We start from the raw sequence: 27,358 nt of genomic DNA, 5'->3' as shown, positions 1-27,358 counted from the left end.
CCCCCGGCACATTACAAAGTCGGCAACTACGCCCCCCCATCCCATGAAACCAGCAGCCACATGGCTAAAGCACTCACCTGGGAAACCTGAATTCAAATCCCTACTCTGCCTGATTTGGAGCACGGACATGAACGCTGTTCAGTACATCCCAGCTGTATACCCCAACCAGCCTGCACTGCGTGTTCTGGGGTGGGGCGCTCACTCGTTGGCCAGAGGGGAGCAGGGATTGATGCTATAGCCCAATGGTCCCAGCAGTCAGATTCAAGTCTCCCACGGCCCTTGTGAGTGGCCTAATCACTCGGCTATTGGTACACCCAGACCCACTCCCGGAGCTGCATTTTGTGTGGGCCCCAGTCCTGTAGGCATGTGCCAAGAAGGCTGAGGACAGATATGGTTGGTCTCTGTAAATACATTGTGGGGTTAAATACTATGTAAGGTAAAGGGCAATATCAGTCTAACCCCCACAATTCCTGGGTGTGGTGCTCTGGGTGTGGTGTTCTGTCCCCTCTAATGGCACCAAATCCAGTTAGAGATTAATGACTCTGCTGTAGCCTTAGCTAAGAGGCATGTGGTTTTTAGCTCATGCAGTAGAGGTTCATGAATTTAGCTCTAGAGGTCCCAAGTTTGATCCCGATGACTGGGTTAGCTGTGCGGTGACATCAGGGCTTTGGCAACTTTGCACGTACCCACCAGGGGGAATTTAAGGCACCTGCAGGGTTGGGTGGCAACTGAGTGGTGGTTTTGAGAATGTCAGTGGTGCCTAAATGTTGGACTTAGGTGCCTAAGGAGGCCACTAGGTTCTGGGTACCTCTGTGAATCTGCCCCTTTTGTGACTTAGGAACACCCATCACTTTGGAAGTCCATGGGACCCGTGCTTTCAAGTTGCTTTGGTGCTTTTGAAAAATCCCACCTGAAACATCCATATTTGCTTATGCCTTAGTTGGCTTCTTAATGCTCTTTTTACAAGGCAAATTCAGGTAAGTTCTGGCCATTCACGTTGCAAGCTCCATAAAGCACATATATAGTATAAAAAAATCCCGCATCTTCCCTTGGAAAATGACCACTTTTTAAAACAGATGGCACGTTTGGCTACATTTTCCAAAGTACATCATAGAGTCTTAACAATAATCAAAGAACATGAAGCATAAGGTTGAACAAGAGTATCTGGAACCACACAGGCTGCCCTGGAGAAGAAAAGAGCTTGCTAGAGGAAATAAAAGCCGAACAGAGGTTCGATATGTATCCAGAGACACTAAGTGAACAGACTCTCTCATGACAGGGGAATCCCTGATACCTTGTCAAGGGGTCACTACCTCAAAGCTGATGTTGTGCCTTCCTGTAGCAGACCAGAATTACATGTATTTAGACAAAGTAGAGAAACACAGGCAGGAAGACGGATAAGGCTATTTCATGCTTTCAGGAGCAGCTCAAAGTCATTCACAATGGCCTATTCTGGAAATTGGAACACAAGGAAAACAATGGAGGCCCCTGAGTTTCAAAGGTCTTATGCAATCGCATGTCTTGCTACTTACCTCTCCATTTAAGAAGCAATATAGAAGGGCGACAACAAAGCCCTAGGGAATTAAGGGGGGAAAAAAAGGTTATTTCTAAAAAAGGTGAACTTCAGCACAACAGGCCTTGGGGAAACAGATAATTGTAGAGTGAAGTCAGCCTAATTAATACTTTGATTAGGACACACAATAACATAATGTTTCCAATCAGTATTTTGGTGGCGTGACACTATTCATATGACTTTCGTATTTAGACTAAACAATGTCATGGACCTGATATTGTATATGTGCACCACTGACCTCTAATGGATATAAGCAGAACTGCTCCCGTGTGAGAGGGGCCCTGTACTGCTAGCAGCTAATCACAATTCTCCTTTAGCTCAGGTAGAAGGGATCTGGGGGTTTTGGAGCAGGCAGATCTGAGTTCTAGCCCTGGTTTGGCATGCAATCCTGCGTGTATAGCATGAAATCCTAGGCAGCCAAAGCTTTTTTTAAAACTATGTAGCCGTGAATTATAAGGCTGTAATTATACAGCGGGTTTTGACAGCATCTTTATAAACAAGGCAAAGACTGTCATCAGTGCGATCATCAGAAACCTGTCATGTAATCACAGCTATGTAATGAAAGTGTGTTTTTTTAAGTACCTGAGTGTGATATTTTCCAAAAGGGAACAGACAATTGCTTCTGCTCATACACCCCTAAATGTTCTCCCAGAAGCCTGAAAATACCTTTCTGCAACAATCAGACCAGACCCTGACCCCTGGTTCCTCCCTTGGACTAATCCTCCCTGGGGCCTACCATAGAGAGCATCTGGAGAAGACACACCATGGGATAAGGACAGCTACATTCTCGGGGGTCAACATTTCCACCTCATGCTTTCTCCTTTGGGCTGCAAGTTTACCAGTAAGTACATGTGCACAGCCGGTGTCTATAATTTGATTCAAAAGAGGCTGAAAAATAATACACTATAAAAACTTCAATTTCCCTTATAGACACTGTTTGTGGCAAAATATTTCTTCAGGGTGGAATTTCCACAGCTCCTAAGTGACTTGCAATGGCTTTCAATGGGACTTGCGCTCCTAAGTGATGTAGACAGTTTTGAAAATTACAGTTCTGGTGTATTTCTTTCTATTTCTAAGGCCAAGGAGGTGCCTCTCCATCGCCCTGTGTATCCTGCCAATAGTTCAGTTTGCCTACAAAACTGTGCAATAAACCATGGCACAAAATCCAGCCATGATAGAGCAGGCCAGAGAGCCAGTTTCATGCCCGATCTCCTTCTACCCCCCTCCCCCACCCCTGCCCCGCAAGTGCCTGGCAGCTTGCCCAGAACATTAAGAGATTCAGGCTATTTCTGACCAAAAACGGATGACCATTCCAGGGAGAAAACCCTGCCAAGAACCAGAGAGTGCCAGCTAGTGCATGGTGACTCATTGCAACCTCAGCAAAATGACACAAGAGAGGTAGTTTCTCTTATAGGCAGGTCCCAGGTAATTCAAGTGTACCTGAGTCAAAAGCAACAACTTAAATTCTGTCTCAAAGCCAACAGGTAGCCATGAGAGCATGGAGCACTGGTATAATGTTCACTGCATGGGCAGTTCGTATCCCAGTCTAGGATTAAGCTTCTGAATAGACTTAAAGTGTAGCATCATCAGGTGTGCATTGCAGTCATCTAATCTCAAAGTGACAGAGGCATGGATGAAAGAAGCAAGGTCTACATCCAAAAGAAGAGCCATACTCTTCTGGCCATGAGAAGATAGAGAAAGCAATCCTGGCCACAGCTGCTACTTCATCACGTAATGGCAGTTGTTGGTCTAACCGGACCCACAGACTACGAATTGAAGGGTGGGTGCACTAGCAATGGAAGGAGAGAGACTGATGTTATTTCTCCTAACCTACTCTTATCGCCTGTTTTATCTGGATGGAACGTCAGCCAGCAAATTTTGATCCACACCCCAGCCTTCATGAGACACCAGGTAAGGCACTCAGTCACCCTTCCCGGATCGGGCAAGGTCAAGACAGTTCTTAATTCAATCTTTATTTATCATACCTGAAAGGAGCCCAAGCCCAGCTCAATATAAAGTCTAGCTTCCAATCCAGTGCTTTCTGGGCAAAACGCAAACACGATATAGTGCACTCCAAAGAGTGGGATCAGGAGCAGGGTGGATTTAGCTAGTCTCCTGGGAAATGAAAAAAAACAACAACAGAAAACACAAACATGATAGACTTGACAACATTTCAATGAATTTAATGGAAGGTGGGAAACTAACAGAACTGAGACTGAGGGTGTGTGCATACAGCGTAGAAATGCACAATGTGAGGGGGAGGGGATTTTTAAAGCGCACTAATTTGTTGCACATTAATTGGTCTGTGTAGACCCTGCTGGTGTGTAATAGTTAAAGTGCATGAGGGAACTTTCAGCGTGCACCATCAGGATTCACACGGACCAATTAATGTGCTTTAGAAATAACACCGCTGTAGTGCCCTAGGGTGCACCATGTAGACAAGACCTAAATCCTCCATTTATCTACAGATCAGGCACGGTCTGTCGTCGACGTGCAAAGCCAATGTGCGTCTAATGGCGATAGGGTCATTCGTTCTCTATGCCTTTGCAATCTTTTTTCTCTTTCCTGTGTCAGCGGGCATGGATGCCAGTCTGTGGTACTCATGATGGTGGTTCTTCTGATGGGGCCATCTGTCCATTTTGAACTGGATGCACCAATTCTTTTCACATAGATAATCAAACATGCCTTTTGGGCTGGATTGGACTGGCAATCTAGTATTGAAATTCTCCAGCCTTACCAAAACCATGAGCCAACTAGTCCCCTGAGTGGTTCTAAGAGACCATTTACGAGGTTGGCAGGGCTGAGTCTCTCAAGAAGGGCATGATATGCCAGGGAGTACAGAACCAGAATGGGAGGAGTTAAATATCTGGGAACCAGATCCATCTGGAGCTCATTAAACTACAGGGCATAGCTGATGTGCATAAAATAAGAACGGTGAGAGAGAGAGGAGGGGCCAATTGTGTGGCAAAGCATGGAGCCAACCTAAGTAGAGCGGGTTAACTTGATTGCAATTGGTTAGGTGCAGGACTTTCAGTTGGGCCTGGTTGGTGGCCTAGCATGGAGAGGACTTTATATGGGGGCCTCTAGAAAAAGAGGGCAGAATTTTACCTGCTCATACCTTAGAAACAAGGCGGCAACTCGACTTCGGGGGTTTTTTTGTTCTGGGAGTTACCTTCCCCACTATTGAGGAAGAGGCCACAGGGGGGACACCCCCAGGAAACAATAACTTAAACCAGATCCAACAGGAGATAATAGAAAAAAAGATATCATCACTTACACAAAATGACTAGACTGGCTGCCGCTGACTTCCGGAGATTGTAATTTCTGCACCAGAATTCTGATCACATTGACAAATATAATAAAGTTAATCTGCAAAGAGAAGAAGGGGTTTCTAAGCTTCCTAGGAGACAAAGCCAGATCTTCAATGGGTGCAAATCAACGTAGATCCATCCATGTCAAAGCAGCTATGCCAATTTATGCCAACTGAATATCTGGTTCTCAATCTTTACACAATCAAATAAATAATAAGGACAACATTTTCTATCTTCGATGCCTAAAGTGACACCCCCAAATCCTTATTTAGGCACCTAAGTAAACAATCTGATTTTCAATTTTGATGTGCTTCCACAATGACTTTGAACAGGAGGTTTGCCTGCTCAGAGCCTGAAAATCAGGTCTTTTTTTTTTATGCCTAATGATGGATGTAGGTGCTAATCTTTAGGCACCTCTGTTTGAAAGTTTTGACTGATGCTCATTTCTATAACATTCCACAAAACAGATCTTGCACCACAATTGAAGTCCGTACGAGTCCTACTTGCATATACAATGGCCAAATTTTGTCCTAAACATGCATCCTAAAGGCTCAAGTGCAAAATGCTCTCGCATAAAATTGGAGAAAAGACTGATGAGAGTCTGGGTAGAGGGGCAATATTATTCAGTGGTTTGGAGAGAAAACAGAAGAATAAAAACAGGGGAAAGAAATGACTAGGTATAGGCATGTCACAAGCCCCTTATTATTATTATTATGTATTGGTATTGTGGTAGCTCCTAGGAGCCTCAGTCGTGGGTAGAACCCTGTTGTGCTAGGGGCTGTACAAACACAGAACAAAAAGACACCCTGTGCTCCAAAGAGTTTACAATCTAAGTACATCCTCACATTTTGGATGCAAGAGTAAGTGACAGAAAATAGATGATTTTACACATTATTCTACACAATGAGCCTTTAAGGCTAAATGTTCCTGTACCTGCAAATGTGCAATGATCATGCATGAGTGTCCTTATTTAGGCATGTTCCTAGCATTAAACTCTGAGTAATTAGCCTTGTATCACCTGTGTGTGATCTTGCACTATTGCCAATTTTGGTGGCACGCATGTAGCTTACATTGGCTGAAATGGAGTACAAGACAAACGTCCCAGGGCAACATTCTGCCCTTCATTTGTCATTTTCATGCATTTCACTGCTGCTTGTCTCTCTTCCACTCACAATATAGCAAGTGTTATGCAACAATTTCCAGCTTCCTAAAATTCAAAACAAATTAAATGCGGTATGCGGCACTGTATCCCTGTCTGACTGAAAAGAGATATGTGCTTAGCTTTCAGTTCTTCAAAGGATTCAACAGATCAAAGGCAAAACTCACTAATACAGATAGCAGTATGGGTCCCCTGATGATCCATAACACTGCTGTATTCTCATCATCATCATCCCAGCATCTGAAACAGGAAACTAAATAATTACCTGATCTGGTTTGTGCTGAATATTAAATGACTCAAGTCTTGGTACAGAAAAGTGGCTGTCGTTAACGCTTGTTGTTAGCAATTTAAAAGCATCTCCCAAAAGTTCTTCCAGATTTTCACTCCCAAGAAGGTTACTCTATAGCCTAATGCAAAGAAGACTTATCCAGCAGGAGGCAAAGGTAGAGGAGGTGGCAGCGTTTAGGGTACATGTGGCTACACGCTGCAGTGAAAAACAGGCTGAATCCACACTGCAGTGCGTAGCTTTATGCAGCAGTGAAAAGCTCTGGCAGCAGAGAGGCCATGGGGAAAGGCCAGAGCCTTTCCCTGCTGCCTCCTCCTTGCCAGAACCAGGGCCGGCTCCAGGCACCAGACGAGAAAGCACGTGCCTGGGGCGGCACATTGTAAGGGGCGGCATTCCGGCCAATCTTGGGGCGGCCGGCCCAGCCCTGAAGGGGCACGGACCCCGACCCGGGGGGGCAGGAACTAGTGATCCCCGCTGCTCATCGTGCCGCCGGCCTCCCCGGGACACGCCACTCCCCGCCGCCTGCACCGGCCTCCGTCTCCCGCGCCGCTCTGAGCCCGGCCCGGCCGAGCCACCTNGCACACGGCCCATCAGGGAAATCCGCCGGTGGGCCGGGCCAGTTTGTTTACCTGCAGCGTCTGCAGGTTCGGGCAATCGCGGCTCCCACTGGCTGAGGTTCACCATTCCAGGCCAATGGGGGCTACTGGAAGCAGCGGCCAGCACATCCCTCGGCCCGCGCCACTTCCAGCAGCTCCCATTGGCTTGGAACGGCAAACTGCGGCCAATGGGAGCTGCAATCGGCCGAATCTGCGGACGCGGCAGGTAAACAAACCGGCCTGGCCCGTCAGTGGGTCTCTCTGATAGGCCGTGTGCCAAAGGTTGCCCATCCCTTGATTAGTGCATTACACTCACACCACCAGATACTTCATGGGGTGTCTAGAGATTGACAAAATTTCCACCTGGGAATTTTTGAACAAAAATAAATAAAATGCTGCAGTTGCATTGAACATGTGCTACCTCATGAATTGTCAATGCTCATAGAAAATGCATCTTACGGCAAATGTTTTTCACAGCTCTAGGCATAACTGTAAGAAGGCACATATACAAACAAAGGGAGAAAACATGAGTGTACTAACCCCAGCCAATCAAAATGAACCACCACACGTACTGTTTATCAGAAACAAATGTCAACAGCAGCAGTGTTTGCAAGTACATCCCTTCTACCAGGAGCCAGAAGAAGTTGGCTAAAATGCTGAACTGAAAGAATGCCACTGCAACCTTACATGCAACCTAGAGACACACAGGAAAAGGAGAATATTAGCTGCAGTTTCTGAAGTTAGACATCTTCAAGGTCCTGGGAAAAAGCTGGAAAAATGTGAACCAAGAGAAATATGCACTTACACAGGTTCTGATCTAAAGCCTATTGAACTCAGTAGATTTATCATTGACATCAACGGGGTTTGGGTTACTCCCATAAATTATACAATTCTAGTGAGTTGTGTACAGTTGTTTGAAAGTGAAAATTTGGGCCTCATTGTGGGCCAAACTCCTTACTCATGTAAGTGGATGCAAATCTGCTGGAGTTGACAGAGTTGTACCCTCATACACCAGAGCTGAGTTTGGCCCTTGGTATTTCTTTCTGTGTCTGATGTGATTTGCTACTTTGGTATATTGAGGGCCATATTGGAATTGCAAGCTATCACTGTAAGAGGGTGGGGATGGTTCCTGATCCTGCTTGCAGGCTAGGGATCCTTGTAGGAAAACATGGGATCTGGGCCTACCAGAGTGAGTCTGAATACTAGACAGTATTTGGTCCTGCCATGCGGGCAGGGGACTGGACTCGATGACCTCTTGAGGTCCCTTCCAGTCCTAGAATCTATGAATCTATGAATCTATGAAGACAGACAGCCTCAAGTAAAGTGGGGTGAGCTGTGCCTCTCTGTTTTAGGGAGCATCCTGTTTTGTCTCTCTGTTTGGTTTTTTTGTGTGTGTTAATTATTTAAATTCTATTCAATAAAGTAGTGCTATATTGCAATCCTCCCGAAAGATAAAAACAAATACTCTAATTTGTCTGTGTGTATGCCATAAACATAACACCTAAAGTACACCTGTACCCCGATATAACGCTGTCCTCGGGAGCCAAAAAATCTTGCCGCGTTATAGGTGAAATCGTGTTATATTGAACTTGCTTTGATCGGCCGGAGTGCGCAGCCCCCTTCTCCCCCCCCCCGGGGAGCACTGCTTTACCGCGTTATATCCAAATTCGTGTTATATCGGGTCACGTTATGTTGGGGTAGAGGTGTATAATGAACTCAGACCCATTTTTTCCCCCATAAAACCAAAATACAGGAAATCTCAGCGTTACCTCTGTAACAAGGATTAACCAGTAAAATCAAATACAGTGAGAGAGAAGAAAAGATGGATACCGTTGACATTAAGCAGTGGTCCATATTTTCATCAGCAAACAAAACAGCATCTTTAATGAAAACAGCAGTGGCTCGAAGGATGAAAGAGACAAACAGATGCATGTGGATGTAATTCCGTGTACAGTGGAATTTTCTGAAATGAGAACATAAAAAGGGAAATCACTCTTCAAAGAGAAATTTCAGTCTGCCCCATCTAAAAACCAAACAAAGGAATCAATTCTGTCTTCAGACATCACTCAGCAAGTCAAAACAAGTACAGCAGGGCACGCTTTCCCTGTCGTGCCCCAGCAACTTGAACTAGAGAACTAGAGAAGCCATCTCTAGAAGCAAGGCAATAGGTTAGCTCATTCTCTGTGTTCCCGGACCTCTACTGCTATTACTATGGAAAGTGTGGTGGTTTTATGCCTATCCACTGGAAAACAGGCTGAGACAATTTGTGATTTGATTCAATGCTCATTGGAGAGACACCCCTTTGTGACTCCAGTGGATATTGGATTGGTCTCTTATTGCACAGGTCACTGTGTTGATGCTAAATAGTAATGATTTCCATTCATTACCACCCAAGGCTGGATTGGTACTAGTGGCCTAAAATCAAAAGGTTCTGCCCCCTATCATCCAAACTCAGCACACATAAGATCCTCAGAACGGCCATACTGGGTCAGACCAATGGTGCATCTAGCCCAGTATCCTGTCTTCCGACAGTGGCCAATGCCAGATGCTTCAGAGGGAATGAACAGAACTGGGCAATTATCAAGTGAGCCACCCGTGTTGTCCAGTCCTAGCATCTGGCAGTCAGAGGTTTAGGGACACGCAGAGCATGGGGTTGCATCCTTAAACCATCTTGGCAAATAGCCATTGATGGATTGATCCTCCATGTATTTATTTAATTCTTTTTTGACTGTGCAATTTATTTTCCCTCCATCTCTGTGCACAGCTCCTATAATCTGCAATGGATGGTACAGGCACATCTGACGGGAGTTTATGGAGAGAATGTCCTTGCTAAGCATGGGGAAAGTAGTTACCCTATGTGAACTGTGAGGCCATCATGAGGTGGTTATGCAGCATTGACACAAACCATAGTCCCATTAAAAAAAAAAAAACTCCAGGAGGAATAGTGAGAGGGTACACATTCAAGTCTTCTGTTTTAAAGTCTGCTGGGAAATATCACACCTTAAGGGATGGAGAATAGGTTACCATGGATGGAAATATAGTGTCTGTGATAGAATGCAAAAACTGGAAAATAAAACCACTGGAGAGACAAGTCACAGACATGAGAATTAGGGTGAAGCTGAACAGTGTCTCGAAATACCTCAAAGGCTGCTGCGAGCGTTTACCTGAAGATGGCAAAGATAACGAGAGCTGTAATGAGTGAAGTCAGAGATGTCGCATAGCCAGCAGTGTAGACATGCCAAAATGCAGAATAATATGATTTCTATGAGAAGAAGAAAAGATAGAAAAATACAGATGGATGTGCAGCATTCATCCCAACGTGCCCATTTTACTAAGGCTCAATTTACTTCAGTAAATAGTTACAAAAGAAGCTCTTTTGGTGCTGAGAACACTTCTCTTCCCAGCCACCTCAGCCATATAATATAAATTATACTTTACATCTCCAAAGTGCTTTATAGTGGATAGGGGCTCTAGATTGGGACTTAGGAGACTTGAGTTCTAGAGTTGTCTTTGCAACTGATCTTCTGGGCAGCGGCAGCTCCAGGCACCAGCGCTCCAAGCACGTGCCTGGGGCAGCAAGCCGTGGGGGGGCGCCCTGCCGGTCCCTGCAAGGATGGCAGTCAGGCAGCCTTCGGCAGCTTGCCTGCGGGAGGTCTGCCGGTCCCACGGATTTGGCAGCAATTCGGCGGCGGGTACGCCAAAGCCACAGTACCGGGGACCTCCTGCAGGCAAGCTGCCAAAGGCAGCCTGCCTGCCATGCTTGGGGTGGCAAAAAATCTAGAGCCGCCCCTGCTTCTGGGTGACCTTAGGCAAGGCATTGGCCCTCCTGTGCCTCAGTTTCCCCATCTGTAAAATGCAGATAATGATTTGGGCTCATTGAAAACTTTCCTTTGAAACTGGTTTTCAGCAGAAAACTGGGTTTTTGATTAAACACATTTTCTTGTGACATGTCTATTTTACCAGGAAAGTTTTGGTTTTTTTCCATTCCACACCCAAAAAAGCTTTCAACCAATCCCAGATAAATTTCAGATTTTGGCTGAAAAATTTCAATGTTTTGAGAAAACATCAAATTTTTCTGCAGAACACTGCCCTTATTTTCTGACCACCTCTAACAGTGACACGTACCCCTCCGCCCCGTGTAAAGGGCTTTGATGTGTATAAATGTGCTACATGGGCCTGATCCAAAGCCCCTTGAAGCTCCCAGAAAGACTCAATTCACTCTAAGAGCTAAGTATTGTTAAGATATGTCTTGGTTTTACAAAACCTTGTGGCTTGGGTTTTATATTTGCGACACAAACCAAGGAGTGTCTGGCAGCCGGACTTCATTTATTTGAAGCACCAATGTTTGGGAGTATTTGGATAAAGGCGCCTCGCTGTGGCCTATCCCAAATCCTCAGTGAAGGTCCGATGGTTCAAGGTGCTGAGCTTTTACAACTCTCATTGAAGCTGATGGGAGGCGAAGTCACTCAGCCTGTCACCAGTGTTCAACACCTTGCAAATTCTGTCACTAACTAATTGTTTCAATACCTAGGACCACATGCAAAGCCCATCAGAACTAATGGGAGTCTAATGAACTTGAATGGCTATGGATCAAGCCTCTAGCGAGTAGGTACAGCTAAGCAAAAAGGAACAGATGAGGAAACTGAAACATTATGGAGTTGAGAGTGACCCAACATCACACGGTGTGTTAATGGGGTTCGTTTCTGAGCTCTGACGCAGAGTCCTTAATTCCTAGTTTCAAACTCAGCCTACTAAGGGTATTTCTATACTGCAATCAGAGGTGTGACTGCAACATGCATAGACATACCGAAGCTAGCTTTGATCCAGCAAGCTCGAATATCAATAGCAGTGAAGCCGGGGCTGCACAGACTAGCCACTCAAGAATATAACCAGGATCCCGGGTGGACTTGTACAACCCGTGCTGCCGTGGTTTCACGGCTATCGTTATGCTAGCTCCGGTTGGTTTAGATGTGCTGCAGTCACACCTCTGATTGCAGTGCAGAGGACCCTAAGTGTTATTGCCTCTTTGATATTACACTTTAACACCACTAAGTTCATTTTGGCATGTTGCGTATTGATGTATCCTGAGAAAAACAGGAAGCACCAGCAAGCTTTGCCTGTGCAAATTGTTTCCAGTTTCACTACAGGGCCACCTGCTTATTCCAAATCATAAGGAATCAAAATCCTTAGTTTGTTGCTGGTCAGTCAAATTTCCTCAGGGCAGATGCAAGTGCCACATTGTTCACCAGTTCATCCTAACCCTAACCTCGTTTATCAAAAGGCTGAGGAGATGCCAACAACTCCAGGCTGAGACAGTCATTATCCATTTTAAATAGGTCCAGAAACATTGGCAGTAAACCTGCCCATCGGAGAATCATCCTGGCATTTTGTGAAATCACCCTAACATTTTCGATGTAATATGCGACACAAAGATGGAAAGCAGGAGGCTTGTTCAGTAGGGCCAGGAGCGCCGCCAGCTTTTCTGCCGCCCTAGGCGGCGGAAGGTCCCACCCCGAAATGCCGCCCCCCACAGAGGCAGCGGAAGGTCCTGCCACCGAAATACCGCCATGGTCGCTGCCCCCCAAATTGTAGCGCTCTAGGCGACCGCCTAGGTCGCCTAATGGGTTGCGCCGGCCCTGAGTAGGGCAGGCGCAGGGCCGTCCTTACCATACACAAAGTACACAGCTGCGTAGGGCACCAAGAAACTTAGGGCATCAAATTTCCTGGTGCCCTGCACAGCTGCGTGCTGCTCCAGCCTCTGCCCTGCCTCTTCCCATCCCTGAGGACTGCAGCAGGGCTGGGCCTGCACTCACCGGCGGCGGGAAGTGCAGGGACCCGGCCTCAGCTGTGCCACTGGTGAGTGCTCGGAGGTGGTTCCCCCCTGTCCCTCAAGCCAGCCCCCCTCCCCACAGAGGCCTGCCCCCCGCAGGGAGCTGCGTAGGGCCCCAGAATAGCTAGGGATGGCCCAGGGCAGGCAGGTGGGCCAAAAGTGCTTTCCCCTTCTGGGGTAGCTGACAGAAGCACAGTAAGCAGCAGAGTCCAAACAGGTGAGGGTGAAAAGGGTACTCGGGTTCTGAGTGCACAGAGAAAACACTACCCCACTATCTCTCCCGTAGTGGGTTTTATACACCGTCTCTGGTATTACCACAGGAGCTGAGCACCTCATAATCTTTGATGGATTTAACCTCAGAACACCACGAGGTAGGGCAGTGCTGCTGTGTCCCTGTTTTACAGAAGGGGAACTGAGACACGGAGAGGCTAAGCTACTTTCTCAAAGCCACATGGGCAGAGTAATGACTTGAGCCACGTACCCTAACCACTGGACCATCCTTTCTACCTTCAGAGAAGGCTGTTGAACACAAGTGTCTGGAACCCTAATTTCAAAGGAACCGTGAAGACGACTCTTCCCCTTTCGCTGTATGCAGGGTCCCCCCAGGGAAGCAAAGGGTTAGGCAGCAGGCTATCTTCTCCATCCAGATAGATACAGAACACAGCAGGCCAGACTCTTCTACGCCAAGATCCATTCAGTGCAGGATGAGGGGGCCATAACTGGTTCCCCAATTCTCCACCCTGCATTGTGTCAGATCCAGCTCTGATGTCATTTAGCCCAATGGGCCATATGACAGCTGAGAACTGCCGGAGTGCCATCTAGCCCTAGTCCCCTCCTTGATACCCCCACCTATGCTGGGGCTGGGTTGGGGTGGTGGAGGGGTCAGCTCCACCAGCCTTGTGGTAGCTTCCTCCCCAGCACCCAGGGAAGTCTCAGCTGGACAGTACAGTCAATCTTCAGCCATTTGCACCACTTACGTGGTGTAGGGTCAGAGCAAAGGAGAAAATCTGGCTTATGTATATTCAGCATTCCTCAGGATGTTTTCATGGGGGCAGTTCTGGGTTTGCTCCTACTAGGTGCATCTCCAACCCAATACTGACCTGATCTTCAGGGCCTTTACTGGAACCTTCATCAAATCCGCAGGCAATAGAGTACGGTGGGTACGGTTCTGACCAATATGCCTCTTGTGTACAGTTTCTTTGCAGAAAGCCTGAAACAGTGAAACACATCAGCAAATGACGCATGTTGTTTAGCACTGACAAGAAACAGCTTATTCTTAGTGCCCAAATCCTCAGATCTATTTTATTACTTATCGATACTTCTGGATGCGCCAACTGCTTTTAGCAAGATTGGCTATACAGAATTAAAGCTACTTTAGCTATCTACCTTGTGAAAGGCTGAGACAAATATTCAAATGAACGGGAAAGGAACAAAGCAGCTTCCAGGTTTATATAGGAATTGCATACTGTGAGCTCAATTTTTATACAAAGGCACCTAAGTCATGCATCCAAATCGTGCCTTTAAGAACCAGTTTGGGTCTTAAGATATATGACTACTCAGTTGATTAGCAGGGCCGCCCAGAGGATTCAGGGGGCCTGGGGCAAAGCGGGGGAGCGGACATAAAAAAAGGCGCCACCCACTGCAGTGCTTCTACTAACCGGGTGGCGCTCTGAGTCTGCGGCAGCGAGTCCTTCAGTCACTCCGCGTCTTCGGCAGCACTGAAGGGCCCACCGCCAAAGTGCCGCCGAAGACCCACGCCGCCGCTGGGTGAGTAAAAATTAAAAAAGGCGCCTCTAGCCAGGAAAGAGATTCTTGGCCAGGGCTCGCGGGGCCCGGGGCAAATTGCCCCACTTGCCCCACCCTCTGGGCGGCCCTGTTGATTAGAGACACAAGGTGGGACCAACACGGCTACAACAACACTGCAGGGCCAGCTTTAGGCCAATTCCACCAATTCCCCCGAATCGGGCCCCGCGCCTAAGAGGGCCCCGCGCCTAGTGGCAGGGCCGCCGGGGTGGGGGCAAGTGGCCGAGAATCCCTTCCCTGGCTAGAGGCTCCTTTTTAATTTTTACTCACCCAGCAGCACTCCGGGTCTTTGGCGGCACGTCAGTGGCGGGTCCTTCACTCGCTCTGGGTCTTCGGCAGCACTTTGGCAGCAGGTCCTTCAGTGCCACCAAAGACCCGGAGCGAGTGAAGGACAAACCGCCGAAGACTACGAGTGCCGCCCGGTGAGTACAAGCCCCACATGTTTTTTTATGTGTTTTCTTTTTTTTTTCAGTCATCGCTGCCGGGGCCCCGTCAAAACTGTTCGAATCGGGCCCCACACTTCCTAAAGCCGGCTCTGCAACACTGTATACCCACTTTATAGCATTAATAACAATACTTTGAATTTCTGTAATATCTTTTACCCAAGGATCCCAAAGCACATATAATTTCTGATCACTTCCAAGTCTGAAAGACTTAAGCCTCTCAGTACTTCAGGAAGGTAGGGTAGTATTATTATCATCCCCATTTTTATAGATGAAGAAATTAAGGCTATGTCTACACTGCCCCGTGAATAACTAGGTCACCAAAGTGCTACACAATAACTCCCCCATATGGATGTTGTGGGCACAAACTAAAAGGTTCCTAGTTCACATTTAATGTAGTTCAGTTTGAAGAGGTGTATGTTAGCGGTGTCATCAGTAGCTTGCCCAAGGTCACCGAGGATTTGCAACAAAATCGGGAATAAAAACCAGGAATCCTGGCTCCAAGAACCCCACTGCAAAACTATCCATCCTCTCAATTACAGTAGGATAGACAAAGTTATCTGGACTCTGACATTTGGGCTCCCATCCTTCCAGTCATACAAATGATGCCACTATTTTAGCAAGATACTCCCCGCTGATTGTCACAGCATTTGGCTTTTGCTTTTAAATGGTGAGAGGGATTACTGCTAGAGCTGGCCAACATTTTTTTCAATGAATGTTTCACTGTTGAAAAATGCCATTTCAGCCACATGGATACTTACTGCAGGAATTTGTCAATTTTGATGAAATTTTTTTTAAGGGGAAAAAAAAACCCATCGAAAAGAAACATTTCAATCTTCTTGGAATGGGCCATTTCACTTTTTCGTTTCAAAATGACTTTTCATTTTGAATTTTTTATTTTAAATGATTAATGATAATAGCCAATATAAAAAGTCAAAATGCAAATGAAACATTTCAATTGTATCAAAATGGAACATTTCAAATGACCCGACACTATTTTTTCCCCCAAAAAATTAGTTTTGTGAGAAATTTCAATCATTCTTTTTTTTATTCCAATTCGGAAGAAAAATTAAATTCGAAAGGTCAGAATTTCCCATAGAACACAAAGGCCTTGGCTACACTGGTAATTCAGTGCTGAACTCGCTGCGCTCAGGGGTGTGAAAAAACACCCCCCCTGAGCGCAGCGAGTGCAGCGCTGTAAAGTGCCAGTGTAATCAGCGCCTGCAGCGCTGCACGCTCGCTCGCAGCGCTGCAAGCTATTCCCCTCGGAGAGGTGGAGTACTTGCAGCGCTGCGAGAGAGCTCTCACAGCGCTGGCGGCGCGACTACACTCGCACTTCACAGCGCTGTGAAACCGCGAGTGTAGCCAAGGCCATATTCTTAGTTTCCACCAGCTTTAATGATAACTTTATCAACTTTCAGACTGCATAATTGGGTATGGGATTATTTTAAAAGGGACTATTCCTTTGAGTAAGGGTGCTCAGGGCCTTTTATTTTCCACACCAAATTCAAACACAACCTTTTCAAATGCTATTCTAATCTCCAGCATATTCATGCTGGGAAGTGCTTCTGTCTTCCAAATTTTGGGCTGCTAAAATGGGCCAAATTAGGAAGAGTTTTCTTTTTTCTAAACTACTGTGCATGAGGGCCAAATATGTCCTTTGTATTTGTGTATGTCATTTCTACTACTTTCAATACCATTGCAAGTAGTAGTGCATTCCCAAGAGGATTGCAAAAAATCACTCTTTACTGACTTTTCTCCATCTCTTTACAAATGGCTGAGATCAGCCCAGATCAGAATGAGCAAAGGGATTGTGAAGGTATAGCTGTCCAAGTGAAGGTATTCGTGTTCTGAAGGAGATCAATGGTTTATCCAGTCCATTATCTGGTCATGGACATTGGTGCATGTAGGATACATTAGAGAACCCCCCCCCCCCAAAATGTACCTAATGAATATATGTAACCCTGAAAAAGAATTCTTCCTGACACCACTAACCTTATGCCCTGATAGCAGTGGCAGATTACTGCATATGCCAATGGGGCTTGGGCCCAGGGGCCCCAGCCAATTTGGGGACCCCAGAAAAATCTCCCCCCACCCCAGCCCGGAAGCAGAGCTTCTCCAGTCTCGGTGCCACAGTGGGTGGGGCGGGGCGGGGCATGGAAAGGAGCGAGTGGGGGGCAGGGATGCGGGGGGAAGGGGCGGAACAGGGAAGGGTCTGCAGGGGAATGGGTGGAATGGGGCAGGGCCATGGGTGGGGCCACAGACAAAAGTGGGGGGCAGGGCCACAGTTCTGGTTCCGGGTCCCCCTCACTTGCTCCAGCCCAGGGCCCCAGAACTTGATCCAACTCTGCCCTGATGCATGAATGTTGATTGCTTTAGTATCTTAGCCCTTATGCATATTTTTAAATGGCTAGGAACCTTAATAACAGGGGGAAAAAAACATTCTTGCCCTGTATGTTGGTGATTTCTTCAAAGAAACCCGGGCATGCAACTTTTACCACTTCTCCAAAAGTGGCTTTGGGCCAGCAACTCAGTCCATCCCAATCCCCTGGGCATCCTGGAAAGAAAAAGAGTCTTAAATTAAAGAGACGCCTGCAGAATGAGGCATTTCAGAAGTCTTGCAATCGCTTACCGAAAGATTGCCCGTGTCTTTATTAGTGGACCAAGTGCAAGACTCAGCTGCAGTTCTTATGTAGCCCAGAGTCACAATGGCATGGTGTGATGCTGGCAGACCAGGTGCCAGCTCTTGCCAAGGCTTTAGGTGTGTGTTAGTAACTGGTTAAGATGGGTATTGGGCTTATAACAACGTCTTTAGCGTTCAGACTTTATGAAATGCTTGTAAATTGCTGTATGCATTAATCTCACTTATACTTTCCTTGTCACCTGCCATAAGGAAATATTTACGTTTTTGCATGTAACTGGAAAAAAATGTTTGCTCTGAAACTGTGAACCCAATCAGGAAGGACCATCTCCTGCACAACAAGCAAGCCTATCAAAACTAAATGGGCCACTGTGGGACATTACAATACAAAGACTTTGTTAATTGCCCCCTTGAACTCATGAAGAGACTGTGTGCAAAAGGGCTCATCCCATCAGCTTGGATTCTGGAAAAAAGAAGGAAAAATCCCTGACAAGAATTTTTTTATTTCTTTTGCTGTCTGGACTCTCCTGTGAGAGCTACTAAACTGAAGCATAGATTAAATTGGGTTAACCGTGGCCTAAAAGACATTTGGAGCTGACAGATTCCTGCAACTCTGTCACCTTGTAAGACCATAGAGTGTACCACAATTACGTATTTATGCTTGCCTGCTTTAACATTGTAGTAACTCATTTCTTTTCTTAGTTCATAAATCCTTAGATAGTTTACTAGAGAATTGGCTACAAGTATTGCCTTTGGTGTGAGATCTAAGGTACAAATTGATCTGGGGTAAGTGACCGGTCCTTTGGGACTTGGAGTAACTTGAATATGTTGTGATCTTTGGTGTATAGCAACCATCTAGCAGTAAATCCAGCTTGCCTGGGTGGCAAAATAGACTGGATTGCTTAAGGGAACTGTCTGTGACTCCATGGTAAGACTGTATTAGTGCTTTAGGAGTTCACACTTGCTACTGGTGAAATCTAATTATAGAACACACAACCAGTTCGGGATCTCTGTCCTGCTTCTTAACAATCCAGTATAAGGGTGGCACTCAGGCACTCCAGGCAGCATGACACATGGTTGTGCTAAATCCCATGCAGTTCCACAAATTTAGGGGGACATTGTATTTCTGTTTTACAGTCATGGACACAGTCTCTCACACATACATTTTTCATCTCATCTGTTTCTTTTCTTTTCTTGAGAAAGTGAACATAAGAGTCAAGCAAAGCAATCCTAAAATTGTACAATCATCTTGAAAAAGGAGCTCTTTTAGTCAGTAAAACAAAACTGGGCAACAAGAAAAATTGCCAATGGGTTTATCCTCACATCACATCTGTAAGGTAGGAAATTACTAGTATTCCCATTTTACAGGTAGGAAACAGAGGCACAGAAAGACTAAATGATTAGCCCAGAGTCTCACAGGAAGTCATGACAGAGCAGGGAACTGAACTCAGGTCTTTTAAGTCTCAGGTTAGTAACTCGGGTTCAGTTCACTTCCCTGCTCTAGCACAGACTTCCTGCGAGACCCTGGACTAGTCAGACTTTCTGTGCCTCAGTTTCATTCTGTAAAATGGGAATAATAGTAATTGCCTACTTACAGGGGCGATGTGAGGATAGCACAACTAGCATAAATTGTCATAGCTCCACTGAAGCCAATGGTCATGTGACAAATTATCCCCACAGAGGATGTGCCCCACCTAAGGTTATAATACTGGCTATGAATGTAAGCAATGCACAGATAAAGTGTATTATCAACATCAAACACCATTACAATCAAAAAGAAATAATAGATGCTGCAAGATACAAGTTCTTTACAGAGCACAAGTGATGAGAAAAATCAGGCCAAACCTTCCGAAACTTTACTCAAGAGAGCAGTCCTTGCTTATGTGGCTAGCCCTGTTGAAGTCAAACAAAGACGGCTCATGTCAGGTTTTGCCACATAGGGCCTATGTCTCTCACCTTTTAAGTTGGGTAAAGTAGCTTCATTTTTTTCTAAACATAGAGCCTGGTCTTTCACCACCTGTTGGAATATCTTGCATTCCGGGTGGATAGAAGCAACCTGGGCAAGAGATAGATAGAAATGGTGGGTGCGATTTAACAGGTTGCATTGTGAATAACTCTCCCCTTTGCTGACACATGGCTAACTACGCATGGGTGTTCTTAAGAATCTTAATGCAATTATTTCTGATTTCCCGGGGGTGCTCAACCCCAGGCCCCACCCCCACTGCACCCCTTCCCCCAAAGCCCTGCCTCTTCCTGCCTCTGCTCCACCCCCACCCCACCTCTTCTCGTTCCTGCTCTGCCTCCTCCCCCGAATGCACCCTTCCCTCGCTCCGCCTCTTCCTGCCTCCGTTTCTCCCCCTCCCCCCCAGTGCCTCCTGCCCACCGCTGAACAGTTGTTCATGAAAATGTGGGCCTCTTAGGTACTGACTGAGTTATTCACCTTGCTAGAGACCATTTCTGTTGGCCCCAGATGAAGGAGGATATTGAGCACTATGTAACTCAGGTCTGTCAATGCCTAAAACAGCTGTTCAGCGGCGGGTAGGAGGCACTGGGGTGGGGGAGGGAGCTGATCAGCAGGGTCTGCCAGTGGGTGCTAAGCACCCACTATTTTTTCCCGTGGGTTCTCCAGCCCCGAAGCACCCACGGAGTTGGTGCTTATGAAATTAGACTGTCAGCGCTTTGGGGCAGTGACGGTCCTTCTGCTCGGTGTTTGTGCAATGCGCAGTGCAATGGGATCCCGCACAATACAAATGATTCACAATAGCAATTCCATCCAGGAGGAGCCATGGTGTGAAGTCATGGGGTCTGAGCGCATGTGTTTGTATTAATGGCCATTAATGGTAATGATGCTACTTACACAGAAGATGGGCAGTGGGAGTAGTAGAAGAGTTTTTCATTATGGTCTGAAATCTGATATACATTTTACATTAATATAACAAACAGGTGTGACCCTGCCTCCCCTGGGAACCCCCACACTCCCACTAAAGTCAGCGAGAGATTTATGGGGATGCAGTGAACAATCTCCAGATATTTAAAAACATAGTATCAATGTATACATCAGGAAAAATGAGGGGTATCCATACACTCACAACATTGAAGTTCTCCTACTAAGCTGAAAGAAGTGAAATCATGGTTAAGAACAGTGCAGCAAAGTGGCATTCTTGGCCACGACTCGATCTAGACCAGGGGTCGGCAACCTTTAAGAAGTGGTGTGCCGAGTCTTCATTTATTCACTCTAATTTAAGGTTTCGCATGCCGGTAATACATTAATGTTTTTAGAAGATCTCTTTCTATAAGTCTGTAATATAGAACTAAACTATTGTTGTATGTAAAGTAAATAAAGTTTTTAAAATGTTTCAGAAACTTCATTTAAAACTAAATTAAAATGCAGAGCCCCCCAGACCGGTGGCCAGGACCCAGACATTGTGAGTGCCACTGAAAATCAGCTTGCGTGCCACCTTCGGCACGCATGCCATAGGTTGCCTACCCCTGATCTAGACGGCCCTCACTACGGTGATATCAGTTCACAATCATTTATGGGTCTTTATCCTCACAACATCTTGAGGGTAGGGTGACCACCTTTTCAAAAGGCAAAAGCAGGACACTTGCAGGAGCCCTATCCCCCTCTGTGGCTCCGTCCCCTGCTCCTCCTCTTCCTCCCCTCCCCCCGAGTCCTAGCCCACTGCAGAGGGCAGAGCAAGCCCCTGCTTCTGTCCCCACCCCCCAGGGCATGCTACCCAGGGCAGGGTGGGGACACAGCAGCCTGGACTCCCTGGGCAGCACTTACTACTCCCGGCTGCAGCTTCCGGCCTGGCCAGGGGGTAGGTCCACAGGGAGGGGAGAGAAAGAGTAGGGGGTGGAGCTTCATAGTGAAGGAGGGGCTAATGCCCACCTCAGCCCCCCAACCCCCACTACTGGGAAGAGACTGGTGCTGCCCCTAAGCCTCGGGCAGGCGCAGAACCACGCTGCAAGAAATCTGGGACAAATGCTGTCCTAGAGTCATTCAGTCCTGGACCAGGACTTGACCATTGCATTTTGGGACTGTTCCACCCAATTCAGGATGGGTGGTCCCCCCTACCTGAGGTACTCCTCCCATTTCACAGAGAGGGAACTGAGGCGTAAAGTAGGCTAAGTGATTTGCCCCAGGTCACACAGGAAATCTGCGGGAGAGCTAGTCTCTGAACCAAGAACTTTGGAGTCCCACTCTATTACCCTAGTCACTAGGCCAGCTTTCCTGCCTACAGCTACTTTATTCACACCAGAGCCTGAGGAGGCCAGGAAGGAAAGGGGAGACAGATGGTGGTGCTGGAAAAAATCTTTGTGCGCTCAATTTAATTTGATCCTATTCTGATTTTCAAATGGTCTCCACCAAACTGACAGAGGGCCTGATTCTCCACACTCTTTCACTGGTGTGAAACAGGAGTAACTCCACGGAACTCAGTGGAGTTACATAGCGTAAAACAAGTATACGTGAGAGGAGTATTGGAACCAGAGTATCTGAGAGCTACGTATTGACAGCACCAAAAGTTTCATTCACCTGAAGCCACTGGGAGCATATGAGTGAATAAGGCAACACGATTTGGCTTTTTGCAAGCTGGCCTATTTAAAACCCACCCAGAAGCACTGAAAATACTGATTTAATCTAAGTGACAGATTGTAGATTTACTGAGACATTTCTGAAGAACACTGTAAAGCCACCCTAAGCCCCCAAAAACTTTGAGAGTACAATACAGTCCTGTCTTTTATTATACCAATCCTGTCACAGGAAGTTGATTTATAGGCTTATGGAATGCTGTCAATAAACAACGCAATTTAACAGGAAATCAGGATTCTATTCTTAGCCTGAATGGAAACTTTACTGCCCACATAGACAGTTAAAACTGCACAATAATATCCACCTAGAGAAAAGGACAAGACTTCATCTTTAAAAATCCTCTGAGATGGCTCACATGCCCTAATATGAGAATGGAAAGAGAATTAAGGAGTTAACATAAAAAGAAAATGAAGACACGCTATAAGCAATGGTTAATTTTCACCCATTATGCTTTGACAATGGGTAACCTTCAATATATGTTTTTAAAATCAGCATGATCACCTCCTAAAATAGCATCTCTCATTATTGTACATTAGGAACGCGCTTCTGAATTGCTATTATTCAGAATTCAACACAATGCTTCTTTCATTTTTTACATTTTCAAATATATGGCATGTTGCACTGCACTGGCCCAACAAACAACTTTAGAAGCAGTAATAAGACGATTACTATGAAAATCAACTGCAATTTACATTTAAAAAAAACCAACAGCCATTCAGTTGTTTGGCTGGAAATAACGTGTTACTTCAGCTCCTAAAGTGTTTGTAACTGGCTGTTGATAATGGGAAACGGTTTATAGTTGGGATAGTTTTACGCTGGGTGTTCGAAAGTCATAGGCGTACAACCTGGTGCAATGCAATTCATTTTGCATAGAGAATCCTCTCTCTGACATATCACAAAGTGAAACCAGTTGGCAGCCAGTGTCATCATTATATAGGGCTAGCTTCTGTCCCCCTTACACCGAGTTGAACCCAATTCTGAAAATGGTCCCACTGATGGGAATGGGACTAGTTGCAGAATATGGTACTGTTCAGCATAAGAGTGAATCAGGTCCTTAGTATTTAATGTTTATATGGCACCTTAAGCTTGCATGGAGGTAAAAGAAACAGTCCCTGTACTGATGGGCAGACCATGAACACTACAGGAACCAAATTACATTGTTCCATCTAGATGTAAGTGGAGTTGTGTGTGTCATATATGACTGCATTGCTAGTACCCTTCCCCCACCCCGCATTCCTATCACTCAGAGCTAGGGTGATCAGCTAGCAAGTGTGAATCATAGAATCATAGAATATCAGGGTTGGAAGGGACCTCAGGAGGTCATCTAGTCCAACTACCTGCTCAAAGCAAAAAAAAATCAGGACAGGAGGTAGGGGGTAATTGGTGCCTATATAAGACAAAGCCCCGAATATCGGGACTGTCCCTATAAAATCCGGACATCCAGTCGCCCTACTCTGAGCATTAATCTGAGATCAGGTGGGTTTGCTGGGCATTTTAGCACTTGATCCACTTCCTGCAAGAGAGATCCCCTTTCCTGTAGATGCAGCATAAACCTGCCTTATCATACTGATGGGGCTTGACCTGCTAGAATTCTAAACTCAGTGGTTCAAAGATTTCCCCAGTGCAGTAGCTTGTACAGGTCTATCTCAGCTCTGGTATAATGCAAGTCTATCCTCAGGATTAGGTGGGTCTCTGAGAATTAAGATGCTCTGTATTTGAGAATCTATCCAATTCATGCATGGTATTCTAAGGCAGCGGTCAATATGCTATCTCTACCAAAGGTGGAAACCTGATTATGTTCCAGACTTCTCCTCTCCCTTACCCCATTCCACTGCTACCAGAACAGGTCGTCTTTAGGGTTATCTTGTTCAGTTATTTTAAGAAAAGTTGTGGCCCCTTGGCCACTAGCATCTGTCTTCATTGGTCCCTGCTAGGACTTTGTCCCGTACACAAGTGTTAACTAGAGCGGGTAGGAAAATGGGGGTTTTATCTGCAGAAAAATTCTACAAAACAATATAAAAATATTCAGTTTCATCAAAACATTTCCACAGACAAATTCAAATGTTCATCAAAAAAACTAAAAAAAATCCAAATCTTCTGCACGGAAACTAGATTTTGACAAGAACATCAAAACAGTATTTCATGTCAGTTTGATCCAAATTGAAATATTTTGGATTGCTAAATGGAGTCAGAATATTTTGATTCAAGGCTGGTTCAGTATTAGACTGTGTCCACATGTGCTGCTGTGATACCTCATGGGAGTTGTCCTTTGGGTCCCATTTTCCCCTAGGGGTGAGGATCCCTGGCCAGACTATATCTCCCCTGGGCTATAGGAAAAAAGGGGAGAGAACCCTTAGCTATCCATCACTGAAGGGACAAAATGGGCCAGCGTTCTTGGAATCTGTGAAAGGTGGATCCCTCAACCACGTGGGTTGAAGATGCTGAGAACTGACTGTAGGTGAGAAATTGCTTGAGACCAAGATTATAATCTGTTCAATTTCAGACACTAGAAAGTGTGTTTGAGTTTGTTTTATTTCCAACCATTTTCTGTTTCTATCATCTCTGCTTAATATCACTTAAGTTTCTGTTCCTTAGTAATAAGCTGATTCTTGTTCTATTATAAACCTCCCTCAGTGCTGTACATTAAAGTGACGTGCCGGTCCTCAGCTAAACTAAAGACTGGGGTGCATTCTGTCTCGTTGGAGACAGCGGACGTGGAATTTCTGGGAGTGGCCAGTGCGACAGATAGGACACTGCTGAGAGATGCCTCTGGGTAACTAAGGAATACTGAATGTTACCTGCAAGGCAAAGATTAGCCCGGCAGAGTCTCCTGGCGTTTGCTGGCAGGAAGACAGCCTGGTGCGGCAGGGAGCTATCAGACAATTTAAGTTCCAGCACAGCTGTCTGTTGCAGAATTGAGAGGTAACATAGTGGCTTACGTTTCTGGGCTCCCTGAGGAGACCGTCACAAGTGCATCATGGGAGATGTATTTAGGCTGGTAAATCCAGCCTACAGAAGAAAAATGGAGGTATGATGCTCTTGAACGACAATTCTCACAAGGCGCCGCAGCAGCTTCTCAGGAGGATGTGGGTTAATGTCAAACGGAGCTGAAGTGAAACATTTCAATTCAGGCACGTCAAAACATTTTGTTTTGACAGCAAAAGTGAAAACAAAGTGCTTTGATATCTCCGAATTTACAGTTTTGGTTTTCAGCCAAAAGTTTTTGACTGATGGAGTTTAGTCAAAAACGTTTTGGTTTTCAGGTGTTTGTGTTTTTCAGTAAAAAGCCAAAGATTTCCATGGAAAGCAGACACTTTTTACAATAAATAAAACAAACAAAGAGGGGTTGAAACCCCATTTTCCATCGAAAAACAGTTTCAGTGGAAAATATTCAGCCTGCTCTCATGTTAACAGCCTTTCTCTTGCAAAAGAAATCCTAGGAATTCTTTAATAGCTGTACATTTCATTTCAAAGAAAGCGTCTCCAAAACTACAGTGTCCGAGCACCATAATGCCACCTTGTGCTTCACCATCCCAAATTCTTTCTGTGTCTCTTAGGAGACTCCAGTCTAACTGTTGACCAAGATCACTCATGCTAAAATTATGAGCAATTAGAACTTCAAAATGTTAACAAGGTGTTTGTTCTAAGCTACCAGTTCAGAAGTAAATTACTAAATGTCTGTTTTTGTCAAGACGCCTAGTGGCACAAACCATCCCATATGTTAAATATCATCATGACTCGTCAGAGCTTGCAAATCACCACAAGTCCAACAGCAGCCCTACCTAAGGCCTGGTCTAGCAAGAAACAAAAATGATGGTGGAGCTGTACGCTACTGAGCGGGTAGCCTTACTGAAAGCAAACACGGTTATACCAGAAGAGAGGGAAATTTTCCTTAGAAATACAACTTGTGATGATGTTAAATCTGTTGGCCTTCCTCAGGCTTTAAAAAAAAAAAAAAAGTAAATTATTTTGCACTCAGAAAACCCTTCTGGCCAGAACATTGTCTGCTGTTGCCGACTGTCTCTCACTTGTACTTTACACAATACTTGGTTATTCATCTTAAATGATGAACAGTAACAATTTAGGGCTTCAGACTGCAAGCTGCTGCATGTCCTCAATTCACAGTGGTCTCAAACCATCCAAGGTACTTACATGGCCCCTGCTATCATTGTTTCTGAAACCTTAGAAGCTTTGCCGTATTTATCCTCACAGTACCCCTGTGTCCTATTTTAGGGATGGGGAACTGAGGCACAGAGCAACTAAGGGGCAGATTTGCAAAGGCATCTAGCTTATGAAACCCAATGGGAGTGAAGCACCTAAGTATCATGTGAGCTTTTGAATATCTACCCCTAAGTGACTTGCCTGGGTCACACAGGCAGCCTGTATCAAAACAGGGACTTGACCTCAGGGATCTTAAATTACTGCTCTAATCACTGGGTCATCCTTCCATCTTCGTTCAGAAAACTCAGCACCGAACAAAGGCTGTCTACCTTCAATAGGGATGGGTGTGATAGAAAATCCTAAATTCAAATCTTCAAGAACTAGGGTCTGGCCTTGTAAATCTGTCATATTCTTAACATCAAAATGCTTAGAGCGCTGAAAACTCCAGCATTGTGCAAATAGGAAAGGACGTGATACTCTGTTTTGTTTGCTTTGAGAAATGACAGCTTGTCTGTATCAGAAGAGTAAAACCACAAGCTGTATCACCTTGAGTTGGGGATCCTTTCAGGTCTCATCAACTGAGCAATGCCAAGTCTGACAAGTGCTTGGATGCGAGACCGCCAAGAAACACCTGCCTACTTCAGAAGGCATTACCTACTCAGTTGGCAACTACCGTCACAGCCCAGCCAAACATAATGCCCCAAGGACTGCTATGATCCCAGAAATGCAGTCTTCAGACGAGCCATACCACAGCGGTCCTGACAACATGTGGCTATTAAAAATTCTTAGCACATTTTGAAAAAAAGCAGGGCTGTGAACCCCGGGCTGGGATACATTCGATCTAGCCTCAGAAAGTCAAGCCCCTGTACAATGTCTCAAACTGGGCAGCTGACTTCACCAGACCCTTTTGCCAACATAACCCAAAGTGTTCTGAATAAATTTGTAAGCAAGTCTGCCTGGA

At 45.6% G+C, this 27,358-nt stretch overlaps 1 protein-coding gene across 1 annotated transcript in view; it reads right to left on the bottom strand.

Moving 5' to 3' along the window:
- Positions 1 to 27,358, bottom strand: part of LOC117871970 (vasoactive intestinal polypeptide receptor 1-like) — a 34,395-nt gene that overhangs the window by 1,838 nt on the left and 5,199 nt on the right. Inside the window, 10 exon segments of the mRNA XM_034759873.1 lie at positions 1,533 to 1,574; positions 3,559 to 3,688; positions 4,851 to 4,942; positions 6,211 to 6,313; positions 7,429 to 7,619; positions 8,756 to 8,888; positions 10,090 to 10,187; positions 13,856 to 13,965; positions 17,451 to 17,558; positions 19,599 to 19,698. Of these exon segments, the coding sequence (XP_034615764.1) occupies positions 1,533 to 1,574; positions 3,559 to 3,688; positions 4,851 to 4,942; positions 6,211 to 6,313; positions 7,429 to 7,619; positions 8,756 to 8,888; positions 10,090 to 10,187; positions 13,856 to 13,965; positions 17,451 to 17,558; positions 19,599 to 19,698 (1,107 nt within the window).

This window comes from Trachemys scripta, chromosome 2 (assembly GCF_013100865.1).
Source record: "Trachemys scripta elegans isolate TJP31775 chromosome 2, CAS_Tse_1.0, whole genome shotgun sequence".
NCBI lineage: Eukaryota > Metazoa > Chordata > Testudines > Emydidae > Trachemys > Trachemys scripta.
The sequence above is the reverse complement of the archived record's forward strand: the minus strand, read 5'-3'. Positions and strand labels throughout refer to the sequence as shown.